The 17,319-nt window shown below is 38.8% G+C and overlaps 1 protein-coding gene across 1 annotated transcript in view; it reads left to right on the top strand.

Moving 5' to 3' along the window:
• Positions 1-1,618: 1,618 nt before the first annotated feature.
• The window catches only part of rorca (RAR-related orphan receptor C a), a 31,145-nt gene continuing 15,444 nt past the window's right edge, over positions 1,619-17,319 (top strand). Inside the window, exons 1-2 of the mRNA XM_036579601.1 lie at positions 1,619-2,195; positions 16,974-17,059. Coding sequence (XP_036435494.1) covers positions 2,189-2,195; positions 16,974-17,059 — 93 coding nt within the window. The 5' untranslated portion in view covers positions 1,619-2,188. The remainder of the gene's footprint in view (positions 2,196-16,973; positions 17,060-17,319) is intronic.

Here is a 17,319-nt window from a genome sequence, read left to right as displayed (position 1 = left end):
GTCATGGCTATATTTATATATTATTTATAGTCATAAAATTCAGGCCTTTGTTAAATTGGTAATATTGGACCATCTTTAGGCCAAAGCCAGGCTGATATGATTAAACTACAGTCACACGCACTTCATAAAGGCATCAAATGCACTGAAATTCCTTCACTTCCAGGTCTGGATTAAAGATGTCCAAGATAAGTAATAATAAATAATAATAAGTAAAAACAACACATTCACTTTAACATCCTACACCTGTTGATCACCCCCTGAGGCGACTGCCGTACACCAACGCAAGTGCCGCCTTCCAGTTTGCCTCTTTTGGTGAGAATTGTGTTGACGGCAATATATTTGAATCATGCAAATTCTAAGCACCAGTGCATTTGAATGAAGCGCAGAGAACAGCCAAGTAAGAACCCAGATAGCAAGCACACATCGAACCATGAACACTCATTTGCATGCTTAAATGGTTATTTGCGTGGTGAAATGGTTCTTCAGATTGACAGAGAATGTGTTGTATATGGTAGAGCCTTTTTGAAAATGGTTCTACGTAGCAACAAAAAGATTCTTCTACTGTAACAAGCTTGACATCATGATGATAGAAGAACGCTTTTGGGTGCTATATGGAACCCTTTTCAAAAAGGTTCACATAGAATCATACACAACACATTCTCCATCAATCTGAAGGACAATTTCACCATGAAAAGAACCATTTGAGCATGCAAAAGGTTCTTTGAGTGTTCATGGTTCTATATAGAACCACGGTCATTACTAAGAGCCCCTGAAGAGCCGTCTTTTTAAGAGTGCAGTTAGTAACATTTGTCTTAGTTTATTCTCCAAAATAAAAGACTATGTGCATTTAAAATCTGAGGAGATGGCTCTTCAGAGGCTCTTAGTAATGACAGTGGTTCTATATAGAACCATATACAACACATTCTCCATCAATCTGAAGAACCATCTCACCATGCAAAGAACCATTTAAGCATGCAAAAGCTTCTTCGAGTGTTTATGGTTTATGGTTTTTAAGACTGGAGTATTTAATCTCCTCAAACTGATTTTAAATGCACACAGTCTTTTATTGTGGAAAATAAGAGAAACAATGCTGAGAGAAACAATGAATGACTAGGCCTAATATACAATGATGTTGCTGACACAGTGCTAGACTGGTTACAGCTGTAGAACCAGCCTTATTTATGATACTGCTGCTAAAATTACATACCAAACTAATTTACAAAGGAAAACAAAAGAGAGAAATAATAGACAAATGAGTAAACTGGACTGTGAGTGGAAAATGAGTGAAGAAAAGTGGCATTTTTATCTAATGCTCTGCTTAATTGCTGGTGGGCCGCCTGGACTACACTGAGCAAAAAGCCATTGGGCCTCCAGCTTTGCCATAAGTGGGCCAACAGCGACCCAATATACTCTAATATACTATCTGGGAGATACCAATGCTAAATATACGTGTGCTAAAAATAGGTGAATGCATGTAAAAACAGTGCGCATGTGCATTAACTGATTATTACTGAGTCAAGTGTGTTTGACCTTTTGACCTCGTTTCGTTTTTGCTTTGATCTCGTCTTCATCTTCTCCTCCTGCCAGCTGAGCGTCTCGAGGGAGACGAACAGAGGCGCGAGGAGCTTCCACAGGAGCAGACCGGGGCGCGAGCACATTCCCGCAGTGCTTGTGGTTGTGCTGCTGCGGTGGTGACACACTGCCACAGTTTCTCACACATACACACCCGGGGGCACGAGGCGGGCTGGTCGAGCGCGAGATCATGTGAGAGTCCACGCGCCGAAAGTAGGTTAGAGAGAGAGAGAGAGAGAGAGAGAGAGAGAGAGAGAGAGAGAGAGAGAGGCAAAGCCGCGGGAGAGGAGAAGGAGAAGTGCATTTACTGTACTGCAACCGCTGCACCGCGTGCATGAATGCAAGAAAAACAAACAAACGAATAAACGAAACAACAACGGCGACGAGATTCGGGCGCATCGGAATAAAAACAGAAAGAAACCTGACCAACATTCGCTCGGTTTGCTCGGTTTTAGCGGAGACGGACAAGCAACAGGAAAACTTATGCGCTTTAGCTGCTTCAGTGTCTTTGCACCGCTCCGCTCCGGAGCTCTGAACATTTCACCTGATTCACACACTCAGCGGTCAGATGTTCTGGAGTTGCACTGTTCGCAGATAATATAGACCTGGCATCAAGATGAGAGGTAAGTTTTGACAGGATATGATGTATAAAATACAGTAAATGCGAGTTGGCTGAACAATTTTAATGCTATTTGTACTTTTACTGGTGTATTCTTGCTTAAAACAGTCTCAAAAAGCTATGACATGTTTTAAGCCAGTCAGATCAACATTTAAGGCTTTTTAAAAATGAAATAAGCTCGTATTCTTTATTATTGCACGTTTATTTGTTCGCGAAGCTTAAGTCAGTTTCGTATTCGCCAGCGTCTTTTTCGAATTTTACCGTTCCACCTTAAATGGTGCGGCGGTTACGCTCTGGTGCCACAGCCCGAACGTTACCGCTGCACCATTTAAGGTGGAACGGGAAAATTCGTGCAAGTAAGCTGGCGAATAGGGAGCCGATGAAGTTTTGGAAGTGCACAGCGCCAACTTAGATTATGTAAGAGGCAAGCTGTGCGATTAAAACTATATTTCGCCACCTACTGACACAGTTTTCGCCCCGCGTTCAAGCAGAAAGCTGACATTTTAAGGCAACGTCTTCTCTGCATGTTTATCATAACGTTAACGCTGTTGTTGGTTATTCTGTTAGCATCGTGTGCTAACTTAACCGCCATGTTGTTGTTTTGAGCTTCAGAGACTTTTTGGTCGCCTGTTTTTAACATTATAACGCCTTAATACGTGTATAAATCACTTGAATGAGAAATGGGGAAGGTTTTTTGAGAGTCTGTGAGTTTTAGAAGGAGTTTTAAGGTGGGAAAGTGTGCGGTTGTTGTTGTTTTTCCGCACCTCGCTGTCGCTATGGCCGCCCTGAGAGTGTGGCACTCATTCGCTGCTCTATTGACCTACTTCTGTCACTGGGAATTAAACCACGGACAAAATAGAAAGGGAATGGGTCCCAAGTGACCGGCGACATGCTGTTCGTACACTGTCATAGCTGTTTAAGTGCTTTAAAAAGCGACGAAAGTGACAAAGCCTCCTTGTTATAATAAATACAGTATAAAAATTGGTGGAGAGCGAAGCGGGGAAACAGCGCCACTCCGGCGAAAAGGTGTCCTTGCAGCCGAGCGATATAGCAAAACATAAAACATCACGATACTGAACAGTTTTCTTGTGATGTGCATCACGATGTTTGGTTTTTCTGAGGTTTATGAGCCAGTTGCGTAATGGAAAAAGTATCGCCAAAACACTGGGGGAACGTTTTTATTTTTTTGTTATTATTTGTATCTGCAAAAATACTATTTAAAGGATGACCCCAGTGAGTTTTCAAAATGTATGCATAATTAGATGGTTTAGGTGTAGACAAAGTCCTTCACAGTGGTTTGATGTGAAATGCTTCATTCTGGAGAAGCAGAATAGTTTAGAATTTTTTACAAAGGTGGTGATAGGAACCAGATGTCCAAACACTTTAATGCTGCTTAAAGCTATCTCATAGATTTATTACATAAAATGGTTTTGAATACACCACCCAATGCATGAGACATTGTTTCATGATAGTTTTCAGAGGTTTTTGACCTAAAACATATTTTAAAAATACACACTTAGCAATGTAATGCAAAATACCTCTTTTAATGACCTTTTTAGACTTACCACAGTTTTACCATTGTCAGCATTATATATGAAAACCGGTGGTTCCAGTGGTCATTTTGGGTAGTAAATAAAATGCTACCCAAGGTGTAAACAGAAAAGTGAATCTTCATGCAATTTATCATGATAATGACAACATATTATCATATTGCCCACCCCTAAGTGAGGCTAACATGAATTTTAACAGAATAAGCAGTGAAACATTGACTTTTCTTATTTTTTACAGTCCTTTTGCCTTCTGAAAGGGGTACAGCTCATATGTTAGGGCTATCTCCCAAACTTTTCTCATTCCAAGTGATCATTGAGGCTGATATGAGCACCAGCATGAAGTTTCAAACTTCTGTTTTTGTTACACTACATTTAGCTTCCCAGCTCCAGTCCTGTTGTCTGGCTTTGCGTGACCGGTTCCTGCACTCAAGTCACACCAGTAGCCAGCAATCCAGTCCATCCTGGTCCATTGAACCAAGGGTGTCAGTCCTGGAAACTGCAGAATTGTTCAGAACAAGTAGATTATGGTAATGGAGTTGGGAAATATCACTGTGGTCAAAACTGTAGCAGCTGAAAATTTTGTTTGGATTGCATAACTGAAGTTTATCAGGCAGCGGAATACGTTTATTATTATGTTTGGTAATGTCACATCATGTGCCCTCATCAAAGAACATCGTAAAAGGGATGGTCACCTAAAACCATGAAAGAAGGTTCTATAGTCAAGGTCTCCTCTCCATATTTCCTTTACTGTTGTCCATGGTCCCCTGCAAAGGCCTAGTTTTATTTCCCCTTCAGTCTTGGAGCCCCTAATCCAGTTGAGTGGCCATGCTGCGAGCCCTCTGTAGTCTATAAATGTCCAGGAATGTTGCGTGAGCTTTGTTAAGGTGTTCTGACACCTGTTCTTGCTCCCATTGAGCTGCTTGGGCCTGAGCTGTTGGCAGAGTTTTATATGGGCTAAGCCACTCAACCGGCTCTGGCTCCTTCTCTTTTTCCATTACAAACATGCGCTTAAGGACACTGGTCTTGGCTTAAGGCAGATAGGCTTGTGATTTAACACTTCGGGAGCGAGTACAACATGCTTACATGGTTATTTGCACTAGGACTACAGCAACTCGGTCATTGACAAAGAACAAAAGCGTTCCATAATGCTGTGTAACGTTCGTATGATCCACGTGGTCATTCTGACAAATTGCAGTACGCTACAGGAAGTGTAGGGGGCAATATAAATCCCTGTATATTTTTAAATGATTGTTAAACACAGCCTTACATGGCAACAATCTTTAGTCTTTAATCTTTAACAATGTACAACAATCATTAGACTTATTATTCAATATATACTATGAATTATTCAGTATCTACCACAATTTATTCAGTATCTACTATGAATAATTCCTTAACTGCTATGAATTATTTATTATTTACCACAATGTATTTAGTATCTACTATGAATTATTAAGTATCTACTGTGAATTATCCAGTATATATAATATGATTTTTTCAGTATCTACCACAATGTATTTAATATCGACTATGAATTACTATGAATTGTTCATTATCTACCACAATTTATTCAGTGTCCACAATGAATAATTCAGTAACTACTATGAATTATTCAGTATCTATCACAATTTATTCACTATCCACTATGAAGTATTCAATATCTACCACAATCCAGTGAGTATCTACCACAATCTAATCAGTGTTTACCGCAGTCTAATCAGTATCTACCATGTATTTTTCAGTAGCTACTATGAATTATTCAGTATCTACCACAATTTATTCAGTATCTACCACAATTTATTCAGTAACTACTGTGAGTTATTCATTATTTACTATAAATTATTCAGTTTCTACTATGAATTATTCAGTATCTACTATGAACTATTCAGTATCTACTATGAATTATTAAGTATATAATGGATTTTTTACTATCTACCACAATTTATTCGCTAACTAATATGAATTATTCAGTATCTACCACAATTTGTTCAGTATCTACTATCAAACTAATGTTTAAGTTTAATATTATGTTTAATGTTCAAATCCTGTAGTTAGAGTGAGTTGAAATGTGGACAAACATGAAGTCCATCCTGGTCCTGGTCTTAAACCGTTAATGTTGAAGAGGTTAGTTCATTAATCTGTAACATTTTAAACATGTAAACGTGATTGTCCTTCATTTTGTGGAGCAGCTCTTCATATGAATTGAGTGACCGGGAGAAAATCAGTCGGGGGTAAGTGGATTGGCCAGATTTCATTAGTGGAGAGGGGTTTTGCAGGTAGTCTGTGGCTGCTACCCAACGCCACCACACATCAAGATAATCAACAACCATCAACCGCCACCTCATAACACCCGATCCGGGGCTTTAATTCAGTGGCGTTACGTATACTGAAGAATTACTTAAGCCCTCCGTGCATATTTAAAGAACCTGCGGTGTCATTCCACCAGCTTATTTTACCAAACACAGGCGGCTCGGTTTTGGTCTGTTTTTAAGCTGTAGCAGTGGAGAACTGTGACTGTCAGAGCTTGGCCCTCGGTTTGGGCCACAAATCTCACTCAGAACTCAAAAATGAGGGAAAAACACCTCTAGGGTAATGCTAATTTCTGCTAGCATGCCTGTGTGATTCTAATACTATGTTAGCCCCAAGCTAGTGGCAATTCACACATTTTATTTACCTGTTCAAGATTAAACGTCAACATTTAAAGGTTGTAAAAAACATTCCATGTTTCATTTGAAGTTTGTAACAGACATTAGCATATTGCTGTTATATCTCCAAAATGGTAACTTTACAGGAGAAGGAAAAAACATACTTTACTTTTAATGTAAGTCAATGGAACCAGACTTTTTTCCAAGTAAATTTAGGTCATTTCTTTTGGTCCATTCATCATGAAATTTATGTACTATGTAAAGGACAAAAAGTATTTTCAAATTATGTCAAAAAGTGAAAAATGTCAAAAATGGACGTACAAGGTTTTCTTCCGACAGCAGCAATATATTTGAGTTTATATGTGCAGTTTTAGCGACTCAGTAAAGAGTCCTGGCATAGAGCTGCCGGCACTTTTCGTTTTCACAGTCAGTGACGTATCTAGAACTATACTCTAGAAGTACTAGAGTGATTTTTTTAATCACAAAATTAGTCCCATCGTAAATCAAAGAATGACTGATTGACTCCTTGGTCCTCAAATGCTTTGATTTACAATGGGACCCCAAAATTGGTCCCATTGTAATTCAAAGTATGATTGATTGATTAATGGACTTGGGGCATATCTAGTACATTTTTTAAAAACTTTATGAATCAGTGTAAAGCCTTCTGTCCAGCTCCTGATGTCCAAACCAATGGGAGAGCTTACTTGATCAAACCTACCTAGATACCCCTAAGAAAACCGTCCTGACTATTTCAAGAATTTAACCCTTTTGTTTTCTACCAGGGTTTAACAGTGTGGGTACATTTCCAAAGTTTTTTAGCTGTTAAATGTGGAAAATTGCGGTAAGATGAGACTTCACTGTTAAAATCATCTCAAACCAAACACTCGTACAGCTGGAGCTGATGTTGCTGATGTTTATCAAGCTCTGTCCCTTTTTTTCTGTGTTCCATTGCTTCAAGTTGGAAGAGGGAAGTGGAAAAAAAGTTATGACTGTCCATTAAACTGTTTTGAAAACAGATTGTCAAGATAGGCCTTCGGACCCTGGAAAGAGTTGTATTTTATTTTTGAGGTGCACTTATTGGTATTTTTATGTACCAAAAACACCTTAGCTTGTTTTTTCATGACCATATTCCAGTCTTTCTTTATTGCTTGGAATTAAACGAGATGTTTTTGTTATTTTACCCTCAAGACTGATGTATGTAAATGAGCAGTGTTCTAACTGTATCTCATTTAAAAGGTAGGTCGAGCTGAAACACTCCTTATAACTTTCAGTGCGAATGGGCGGGGCTAAAGTGCTATAGACTGAATATGCAGATATATGTAAATGGGATTGGTTTTCATGACATCACAGAAACAGTGCATTCAAAAGTGGGCTGTTTTTGCAGCTTAATTTCTATATATGGACTTGAGGCGTATCTAGTACGTTTTGAACTTTATCAATGTTTATAAAACACATCAAACTCTTTTATTTTGCCCGTTGGCTTCTATTGTGAAAGTGTTTTTTTTACCAAATACAGGGAAACATGTTGAAATCATTGTCCACGGTAATCAACCATACACTACAAATGCAGCACACAGAGGTTGGGTTGAAAATGTAGGAGTATGTATTTAAAGCTGAGACAAATTTCAGGGGGGCGTCAGGTTTGAGCGGTAATTGAAAAATGCAGGTGTGTTAGTTTTAACAAGTGGCTTGTGTTAGAGTTTTTCACATTTGTGCACTTCTCAGAAATGCCAGATTACATCAACATCTGTTGACATGTTCACAATGGGGGAAAAAGCTAAACAGTCCACACAGCAGATGTGATTTAAGCCGTGAAGGCCGCAGCTGTGGCTAATGTGTGTAACCGTGGCTCACTGCATGCGGCTTATACGTTCAGACGCTCGTACTCGGACAAACAACCATGCCTATACCAAGTATGGAAACTTCAGTGCTGTTGCCCTGACACTGTGGCATATGCACGTTTGGAGCACACCTGTTCTGACAGATATGTATCTCTTTACCCTTCAGAGCAGTGGGGCCCAGGAGACACAGCTGTCCAGTAAGGGTGGGCAAAAACAACATGTGTCATAGTGGTGGGCGATACAGCAAATATATAAGTGTCACGATACTTAAACACATTTTCACAATATGTATCATGACATTTTGACACTAGGGCCCAATCCCATTTCACCCCTCGCCCCTACCACTGAGCCATTAGCCCTCTGTTCATGTCTAGGGGTAGGGTGTCCCTGATTTATGTTGCGATAGAGGGGTAGGTTGAAGTGTTTGGGCTACATGGCCCCCCAAACTGAGGTTTTTCAGAGACACTTCAAACAGAGTGTTATGAGAAAAAAAGAAAAACCAGCAAGACGGAGCACAAGAGACCAAAGAAGCCCACAAATGTGAGAATTTTCTATGTTAAAAAATTATGATAACCATTGTTTTACCTTAGTTTAATGTCATTTCAGTGTATTATGGTCGTTTTCTTCATAACAAGCATAAAAAATCACTAAAAGCATGCTAATGTCTCGGTAGCTAGCTAGCTAACTTTCCCGTTCCACCTTAAATAGTCCAGCAGTTCTGACGCCTGAAGCGCCAGAATGTAACTGCTTCTCCATTTAAGGTGGAACGGGAAAATTTGAACAAGAAGCTGGTGAATATCTGACTTCAGCTTCACATCACTGAAGAATTAGGGGTGGATAATAATAAATAATTGTCCCCCTCTTTGAAGGCGTATGATGCCCTAAATGTAACTAAAGCCCAGCAGTGAGGAGCTGAACTTTACCCTCCTCTGCTGTCACTGCAGACTGGCAGGGTTGCCTACAGGGCAGCGCTGGTAGCTGTTAATGAAGTGATGCTCTTTTTATTTGAGGGTCCCATTTCAGAGGGAAGATTTCAACCACTACCCCTTGTAATTCAGTTCCAAGGGGTTAGGGTGACACTCAAAAACAAGTGGTAGTGGTAAAAAGAAGAAATGGGATTGGGCCAAAGACGTGTGGTAGCACAATCTATGTGACAGAGTGCATTAGTGCATCTCTCACTGGAAAAAGGGCTGCTTCCAAGCTGGGAAAAAAAATAATTTTATTATAAAGCACATTTCAAACATTAAATGCAGCTCAAATGAGGAAGGCAAACAAAAGCCAGCATAAGAAATAAAAGCATTTTTTTAAAGGGAAGGGAAAAAAATAGAAATAAAATGCTAAAAAATCTGAAAGTACATAATATTAGTATTTTGAAACAACAAATTAACAATAAAAATAAGTATAAAATATAAAATAATAATGAAATGGAAGGAAAAATAATTGTTGCCTAGAAAAATCTATATTAAAATAAGCTGAACAGAATAATATTAATTATTAATAATTATTAATATAGAAAAATGATTAACTATGTATAACTGCACATACAAATGTCAACTGTATATAGGTCAGTCTATAGGTCAGTCTATAGGTCCAAACGGTTAGGATTTTCCTTTTCTCAAGACAAGCAGCCTTAAGTAAAAATATGTGATCTGAAGAACCATTTCACCATGCAGAGAACCATTTAATCATGAAATAGTTCTATGTAGAGCTCATGGTTCTAAATAGGACGACTGCCTTTACTAAAGAACCCTTGAAGAACCATCTTAGTGTATCATATACATTTAAAGTGTATTATGTTGTAATTTATCATGATAATGTGAACAAATCAAGCTATTGTCCACACTGCTGTCCAGCTTCAGTGGATGTAGGTTAGGCCCTGCGCTCTGTTATGCAAATACAAAGTGCAAGGTAAACAGGACCTTTGAAGCTCTGCCGGTTTGTTTGATTAAAACGCGATAAGAGGCCAAAGTCCCTGGCTTTTTTACAGCACGGCAGATAGAGCTGGACGCGCCGCTGACACACTGACTGACTGACATACAGAGAGAGAGGGCAGATAAGAAAATCTAGATTACTTACAGCTTCTTGCCTGATAAGCACGGCACTCTAATAAATCTCACCTTAATTAGTTTTCTCTGGAATGACGCCGGCCTTGGCGAACGTGCTAAATCAAACAGCGCTGGTTTGATTAGACTTGATTTGCTCGTTTGATTGTGACTGTATTAGATAAACAAAGGCTGACCTGGTTGAGAACCAGCAACGTGAGCTGAGCATCACAGGTGATGACTCGGTTCAAACTTGCGTGTCACTTTCACGTGAATAAACCGTATTACATCAACACGACTGACCGCTTGCACAATTTTGACAGCCTTAGTTACTGTTGCCACTGCCACTGTAGCTTGTATTGACACACTAAAAAGCTCATCAGTGTAATATAGAAGCACACACATGAAACATATTTCATTATTATTCAGACATAAACAGGCTTTAAAAGATGTTCACTGGCACGTTTACTTGAAATAGCTTTAACGGATTCTGTCGGGAACGCTCAGCTACGTCGGTGACGTTGCAAAGTGAGTTTTTCACTGCAAAAAATAGTGTCTTGCCAAGTAAAATGATCTTAAATATAGCCAAGAAACCTAATATTTCTCATGTTGATATTGTTTTAAGTTAATTTATGACCATTTAACCTATTTCTAGACATGTTTTTTTACTTGTTTTAAGTAATTCTATCAAATAAAATGATCTGCCAGTATAGTGAGATAATTTTACTCAATAAAATGACCTAAAACAGGTAAAAAAAATAAGTTAAATGGTCTTAAATGCAAAAAAACGTCTCTTGTCAACTGAAATGATCTTAAATCTAGTCGATATATCTAACATTTCCCATTTTGAGATGGTTGTGCACTTATTATAAGATTATCCAGCTTATTTCCAGAAATCTTTTACTTATTTTAGGTCATTTTATTAAGTAAAATTATCTCACTATGTTGGCAGATAACTGTGCTTGTTGTAAGAAATGAGCTTGAAACCAGCAAAATTATCTGCCAGTATAGTGAAATAATTTTACTTAATAAAATGAGAAAAAAGATTAAAAGATTTCTGGAAATAAGCTGGATAATCTTATAATAAGTGCACAGCCATCTCAAAATGGGAAATGTTAGATATATCAACTAGATTTCAGATCATTTCACTTGACAAGAGACCATTTTTTGCAGTATGAAAATATCAGTCAGCTGTGAAAGGCCTTGACAAAACATTACACTGCGAAAAACAGTATCTTGCCAAGTGAAATGATCTTAAATCTAGTTGATATATCTAACTTTTCTTATTTTGAGATGGTTGTGCACTTATTATAAGATTATCCAGCTCATTTCCAGAAATCTTTTACTTATTTTAGGTCATTTTATTAAGCAAAATTATCTCACTATACTGGCAGATAGTTTTGCTGGTTTCAAGCTCATTTCTTACAACAAGCACAGTTATCTGCCAACATAGTGAGATGATTTTACTTGATAAAATGACTTAAAAACAAGTAAAAATGTCTAGAAATAAGTTGAATAGTCTTAAATTAAGCTTACAACATCATCAACAGGAGAAATGTATGACTTCTTGACTGTATTTAAGATCATTTTACTTGACAAGATACCATTTTCTGCAGTGCAGGGATGTTGACTAGCACCGAGGTGTTATTCTTCGTTCCTGGAAAGAGACTCTGAGGAACTAGAGTAGAGATTCTAATAGCTGAAGCATCTCTGCTATGATGAACATCTGCTGAGTTGTTAAAAGGGTTCTAAATGGATGATCACTAGAATAGCACAGGTAAGGGCGGGGCAGTAAGGCAAAAATGTAAGATGACAAAGACATTTTCATCCTCGCTGATGATGTATCGATGAATTTGAACTGAAGAAATGCTGCATGTCACAACCTCCTGTTTATCAGGGCCACTGATGCCCTGTTGAACTCAGAGCATAATCAGCATTCAGACCTGCAGTCTTAAAAAAGAAGGTTCTCCAAGGGTTCCTTAGTAAAGAAATGGTTCTATATAGAACCTTGAACTCTCAAAGAGGGCTCTATTTGCACCAAAAAGGGTTCTTCTATTCTTATAGGCTTGATATCATAACAATAAAAGAATCTTTTTGGTGCTATTTAGAACCCTTTTCAAAAAGGTTCTATATAGAACCATCTACAGCACGTTCTCCATCAATCTGAAGAACCATATAAAGATGCGAAGAATCCTTTAATCATGCAAGGGGTACTTTGTTCGTTTGGTATCCACCACAAAAGCGGTCAGGCCCTACGCTCTTAAAAATGATGCTTCTTCAAGGGTTCTTTAGTAAAGAAATGGTTCTAGATAGAACCTTGAACTCTCAAAGAGGGCTCTATTAGCACCAAAAAGGGTTCTTCTTTTGTTGTATGCTTGACATCATAACACTAGAAGAATCTTTTTGGTGCTATCTAGAACCCTTTTTGAAAAGGTTCTATATAGAACCATCTACAGCACATTCTTCATCAATCTGAAGAACCATATAACGATGCGAAGAACGCTTTAATTATGCAAGGGGTACTTTGAGTGTTCATTTGGTATCGACCACAAAAGTGGTTTGGCTCTAGACTCTTAAAAATGATGCTTCTGTAAGGGTTCTTTAGTGAAGAAAATGGTTCTATATAGAACCATGAACACTCAAAGTATCCCTCGCATGATTTAACTCATTTATTGTATTTGCTAAATAAATTTTACATATTATATTTCTCTTTAATGTTAATGTACAGCTCTACTTTTGTGTGTATCTGTGCTACTATCAGCCACTCCAGCTTATCCCAGTGGTTCTGGATGGAGCTCCATCACTCCAGAGAACACAGTTCCACTGCTCCACAGCTCAAAGCTGGGGGGCTTTATACCCCTCTAGCCCACGCTTGGCACTGGGCATGGTGACCTTAGGCTCATGTGCTCATGTAGGCTGCTCTAGAGCGTCCCATTCAGCTGGTCAGTGCTTTTCTATGGAGATGATACGGGCTGTGTTGTATCACCGATTTTGAATGCAAAGACATATTCAAATCTCACTCTCTGTCAGAGAACTACTGTATTCTTCTTACCTGACGCACAATGGATGCACAGTGATCACACAGAAAGTGTTGTGAATGGCAGTATATAAATCTTTAAGCTGCACCGAAGCCCAGCAGCTTCATCCAAAGTTAAATTACATACTGCGGAGTTAAAGTGTAATGGCTTTAACCCACTGCCTGTTCATAACGTCCTGGCCGGACGCTGCTGGGGTGCCGGAGTTTAAAAATAGTTTTACGAGCGCGCTCCGAGTCCCCGGCACAGGCGTGCAAATTCTTGACATGCTGCCACAAGTATAAGTTACTGAACCTCTTCAGGATCGAACTGACAATCCGTCCTGCCACGTCTCTTTCCTTTAGCTGTTACATAGAAAGATAAAATGTTCATCTTGTTTATGAACTATAAAAGCGTGGTTGTCATGCGTAGTTGAAGTCTCAATATACCTGCGTTCTCCTGAAATGGCTTGATTTTTCAGTGAGAAGAGCCTCAGTAGTTTAGTTAATTGTTCAACCAATCAAGTCAATCAGTGAGTCAGCCAGACCTCTCAAGCAGAACAGTATTTTACTTTTTTACTTTTAGTTGTTTTATATCCTAGTTTGTATTTTCACTACATGTTTAATGGATGCTTATATACTGGTGTCGGAACAAAACCTCGTATCTCCAAAATGGTAACTTTAAAGGAGAAGGAAAAAACATACTTTACTTTTAACATAAGTCAATGGAACCAGACTTCTTTCCCAGTCATTTTGGGTCGTTTCTTTTAGTCCATTCATCATGAAATTTACTCACAATGTAAAAGGCAACAGGTATTTTCAAATTATGCCAAAACCTGAAAAATGGCAAAAATGGTTTTGTTCTGAGAGTAGCAATATATATGTCTATCCATACAGACACATATATATGGATATATCGCTACTGATGGAACAAAACCTGACAAAACCTGCTGCCTTTTACATTGTGTGTAAATATCTTAATGAGTGGACTAAAAGAAATGACCCAGAATTACTTGGAAAGACGTCTGGTTCCATTGACTTACATTAAAAGTAAAGTATGTTTTTTCCTTCTCCTGTAAAGTTACAGTTAATTTTGGAGATACAAGGTTTTGTTCTGACAACAGCGATATGTATACCACACACACACACACACACACACACACACCCCTTGCTTTTTGATTCACAATGAAAGTGTTGTTGTCATGATTCATTATAACAATCCACTTCGCTCTTGTGCTCAGTATCTAGTAAGAATCTGCTCAGTTTAGAATATTCAGTATCTACTATGAATAATTCAGTAACTTCTATAAAGTGCTCTTATTCCGTTACTACTATTTATTATTCAGTAACAACTATGAACTATTTGTAACTACTGTGAACTATTTTACACCTACTATGAATTATTCAGTATCTACTATAAACATAATATTTAAGTTTTGTAGTTTATAATGTTTTATGGCCTTTGCAATGTGTTGCTGTAGTAGTGTCGGCTCTGAAGTCCAATTGTTGCTGTAACTGAAAATGAATTACTTTAGAAAGTGTTATGTAGTTATGAGAGTGAGGACGTATGGAATTCTTGCACTGTTAAAACTAAAAAATTAAAAACGTGACTAGTTTAAGGTTCGGATTTAAACTTTACTGAGAACATCAGCTTAAGATGAAACGTCAAGTGGATTTGACAGTTAAGACTTAAAGGAGTTGAAAAGTGAAATAAAAATGACTTTAATGTAATTAAACATGCTAAAAAGGTAAACGTGCAAATTAGACAAAAGGAGAGAAGGAAAAAAAGAAAGAAACAATCAGATTAGAAGGCTTTGCAGTTTTTTTTTGAAGGCCTCTCCCCGGCTTTGGACAAAAGTGTGTCAGTAGAGCAGCTCTTCCACATTATCCTGACCCTTCTGAGCAGCGTGTGCGCCGGCCAATCAGAGACGAGGCTTTCCCGTCAGGAGCCAGTGGGAGACGGGAATGGGCAGGACTTGGAGATGCTCGTCATCCTGTTGCTATGGCGACCTCCCCTGAATAAGTGCATTCGTGGAACGTGGCCAGACGGCGGTTATATAACAGGAGGAGGGAGGGGGTGAACGAACGGCGGGGAAGGGGAGGGTGAACGAGAGAGTTAAAAAAAAAGAGAAGAATGAGTGACACCGTTTTCTGCCGTCTGCGCATGTTTATTATGATTTTATTCATTTTATCGCTGGAAAAAGTTCTGATTTATCCCTCACGTCATGCTTTAGATCTCTCTCCGAGGAACGCTGAAGGACTTCTTGCTGAATCATTAGTCACTCCAGCGCGCTCTCTCTCTCTCTCTCTCTCTCCCTCTCTCTCTCTCTCTCCCTCTCTCTCTCTCTCCCTCTTTCTCATGACGCACACGAAAAGCCCCCTTCCTTCACTCGGGTGGGTGTTGATTACCCCCCAAACGCTCAGCTCGCTCTGTCACACTAAATTAGGTGTTACCTAACAGCTTGCGTCACCACACAAAACTCATAAGGGATAAAAAACTGTGAAGTGCTTGAAAAGAGCTTCATCTGGAAGAGTCCACGGCGCTCTGAGCCGATTTCCCTGCTAGCGTTTCACTCTCGTAGGTTCGAGAAGGGCCTGCGGACGTGAAATCCTATAACCTTCCACACGCTGCTGACCTGCTGTTCCTGGACACCAGCTTTCACATGAGCAGCAGAGTGAAGGAGCAGCCGGTCTGTGGAGGGTCTTCAGCTGTAGACAGTTGTTTAAATATCTTGTTTATTCAAGTTTGTTTAATTTGCCTTTGTGTTTCATGCGAAGAAGTTCTGTGAGTGGCTTCCCAAGCCAATGCATTTACAAACAAATACTTTAATATAATAAGTATTATGGTCACACTTTATTTGGATGGTCCCCTATAAATGCTCCACAGATACTTAAATCATCAGCAAACCTTCTGGTGAAGGATTAGGGTTAGGAGTGGATGTAGGTTTTGCCTAGAGGTTAAGGTTAGGGTTAGGATTAGTATTAGGATTAAGCTCATTCAATGGACATTTAGTTGAATATTACTTATAGACAGACTGCTGTCAGAACAAAACCTTGTATCTCCATTTTTGTTGATTTTCAGTTTTTGACGTAATTTGAAAATGCCTGTTGCGCTTTACATTGTGTGTAAATTTAATGATGAATGGACCAAAAGAAACGGCCCAAAATGACTTGGAAAGACGTCTGGTTCCATTGACTTACATTAAAAGTAGAGTGTGTTTTTTCCTTCTCCTGTAAAGTTACCATTTTGGAGATGCGAGGTTTTGTTCCGACAGCAGTGATATATTAAGATGCGATATTCACAGTGTTGCCTCTTTTTGTCTGAATCGTCTGAATCGTCTATGCAGAGGAACTAACAGTGTTTAATACTTCATCTCTGGTTTCATTACATCATTATGAAATATTGTAGGTCAGAGTTTTATGAAGTGGATTTTAAATTCCACTGCTTTATCTTTCCTATTAAAGAGGAACAGCTGGAAAAAGAAGCTGCTGGAAAAATTTCCACTGGTTCGGTGGCGGCGGTGCCTGCAGCAGTGTTCTGACCTATTTATCAGTCATTTATTGAACCAGTGCTCATAGATCAATGGGTCAGACAAAGGACATCACCGGCCTGTGTCACTAACATGATAATAACACCTCTCTCTCTCTCTCTCTCTCTCTCTCTCTCTCTCTCTCTCTCTCTCTCTCTCAGCTCAAATCGAGGTGATACCTTGTAAGATCTGCGGTGATAAATCGTCAGGTATTCATTATGGAGTCATCACCTGTGAGGGGTGCAAGGTAACGTCATCACATCGGAGTTGGTAGAATATAACATATTTCACAATAAATCTCTTCTTACATGCAGATACATCTACTAACAAAAGGTCAAACCCACTGGTCAGAAATTTGGAATCAATATAAAACTAATTTTGTTTTCATGTAGTTTCATATAATAAGTTTTCATATAGTTAGTAGAAAGCTGAAAAATGTACGCAGAAATTGTAGATGAACAGAGTTGCAGATGATAACTGTAATAAACGTGGACGATTAACCAAATT

This window comes from Colossoma macropomum, unplaced genomic scaffold (assembly GCF_904425465.1).
Source record: "Colossoma macropomum unplaced genomic scaffold, Colossoma_macropomum, whole genome shotgun sequence".
NCBI classification, from domain to species: Eukaryota; Metazoa; Chordata; class Actinopteri; order Characiformes; family Serrasalmidae; genus Colossoma; species Colossoma macropomum.
This window is presented reverse-complemented; position numbering and strand designations above follow the sequence as displayed.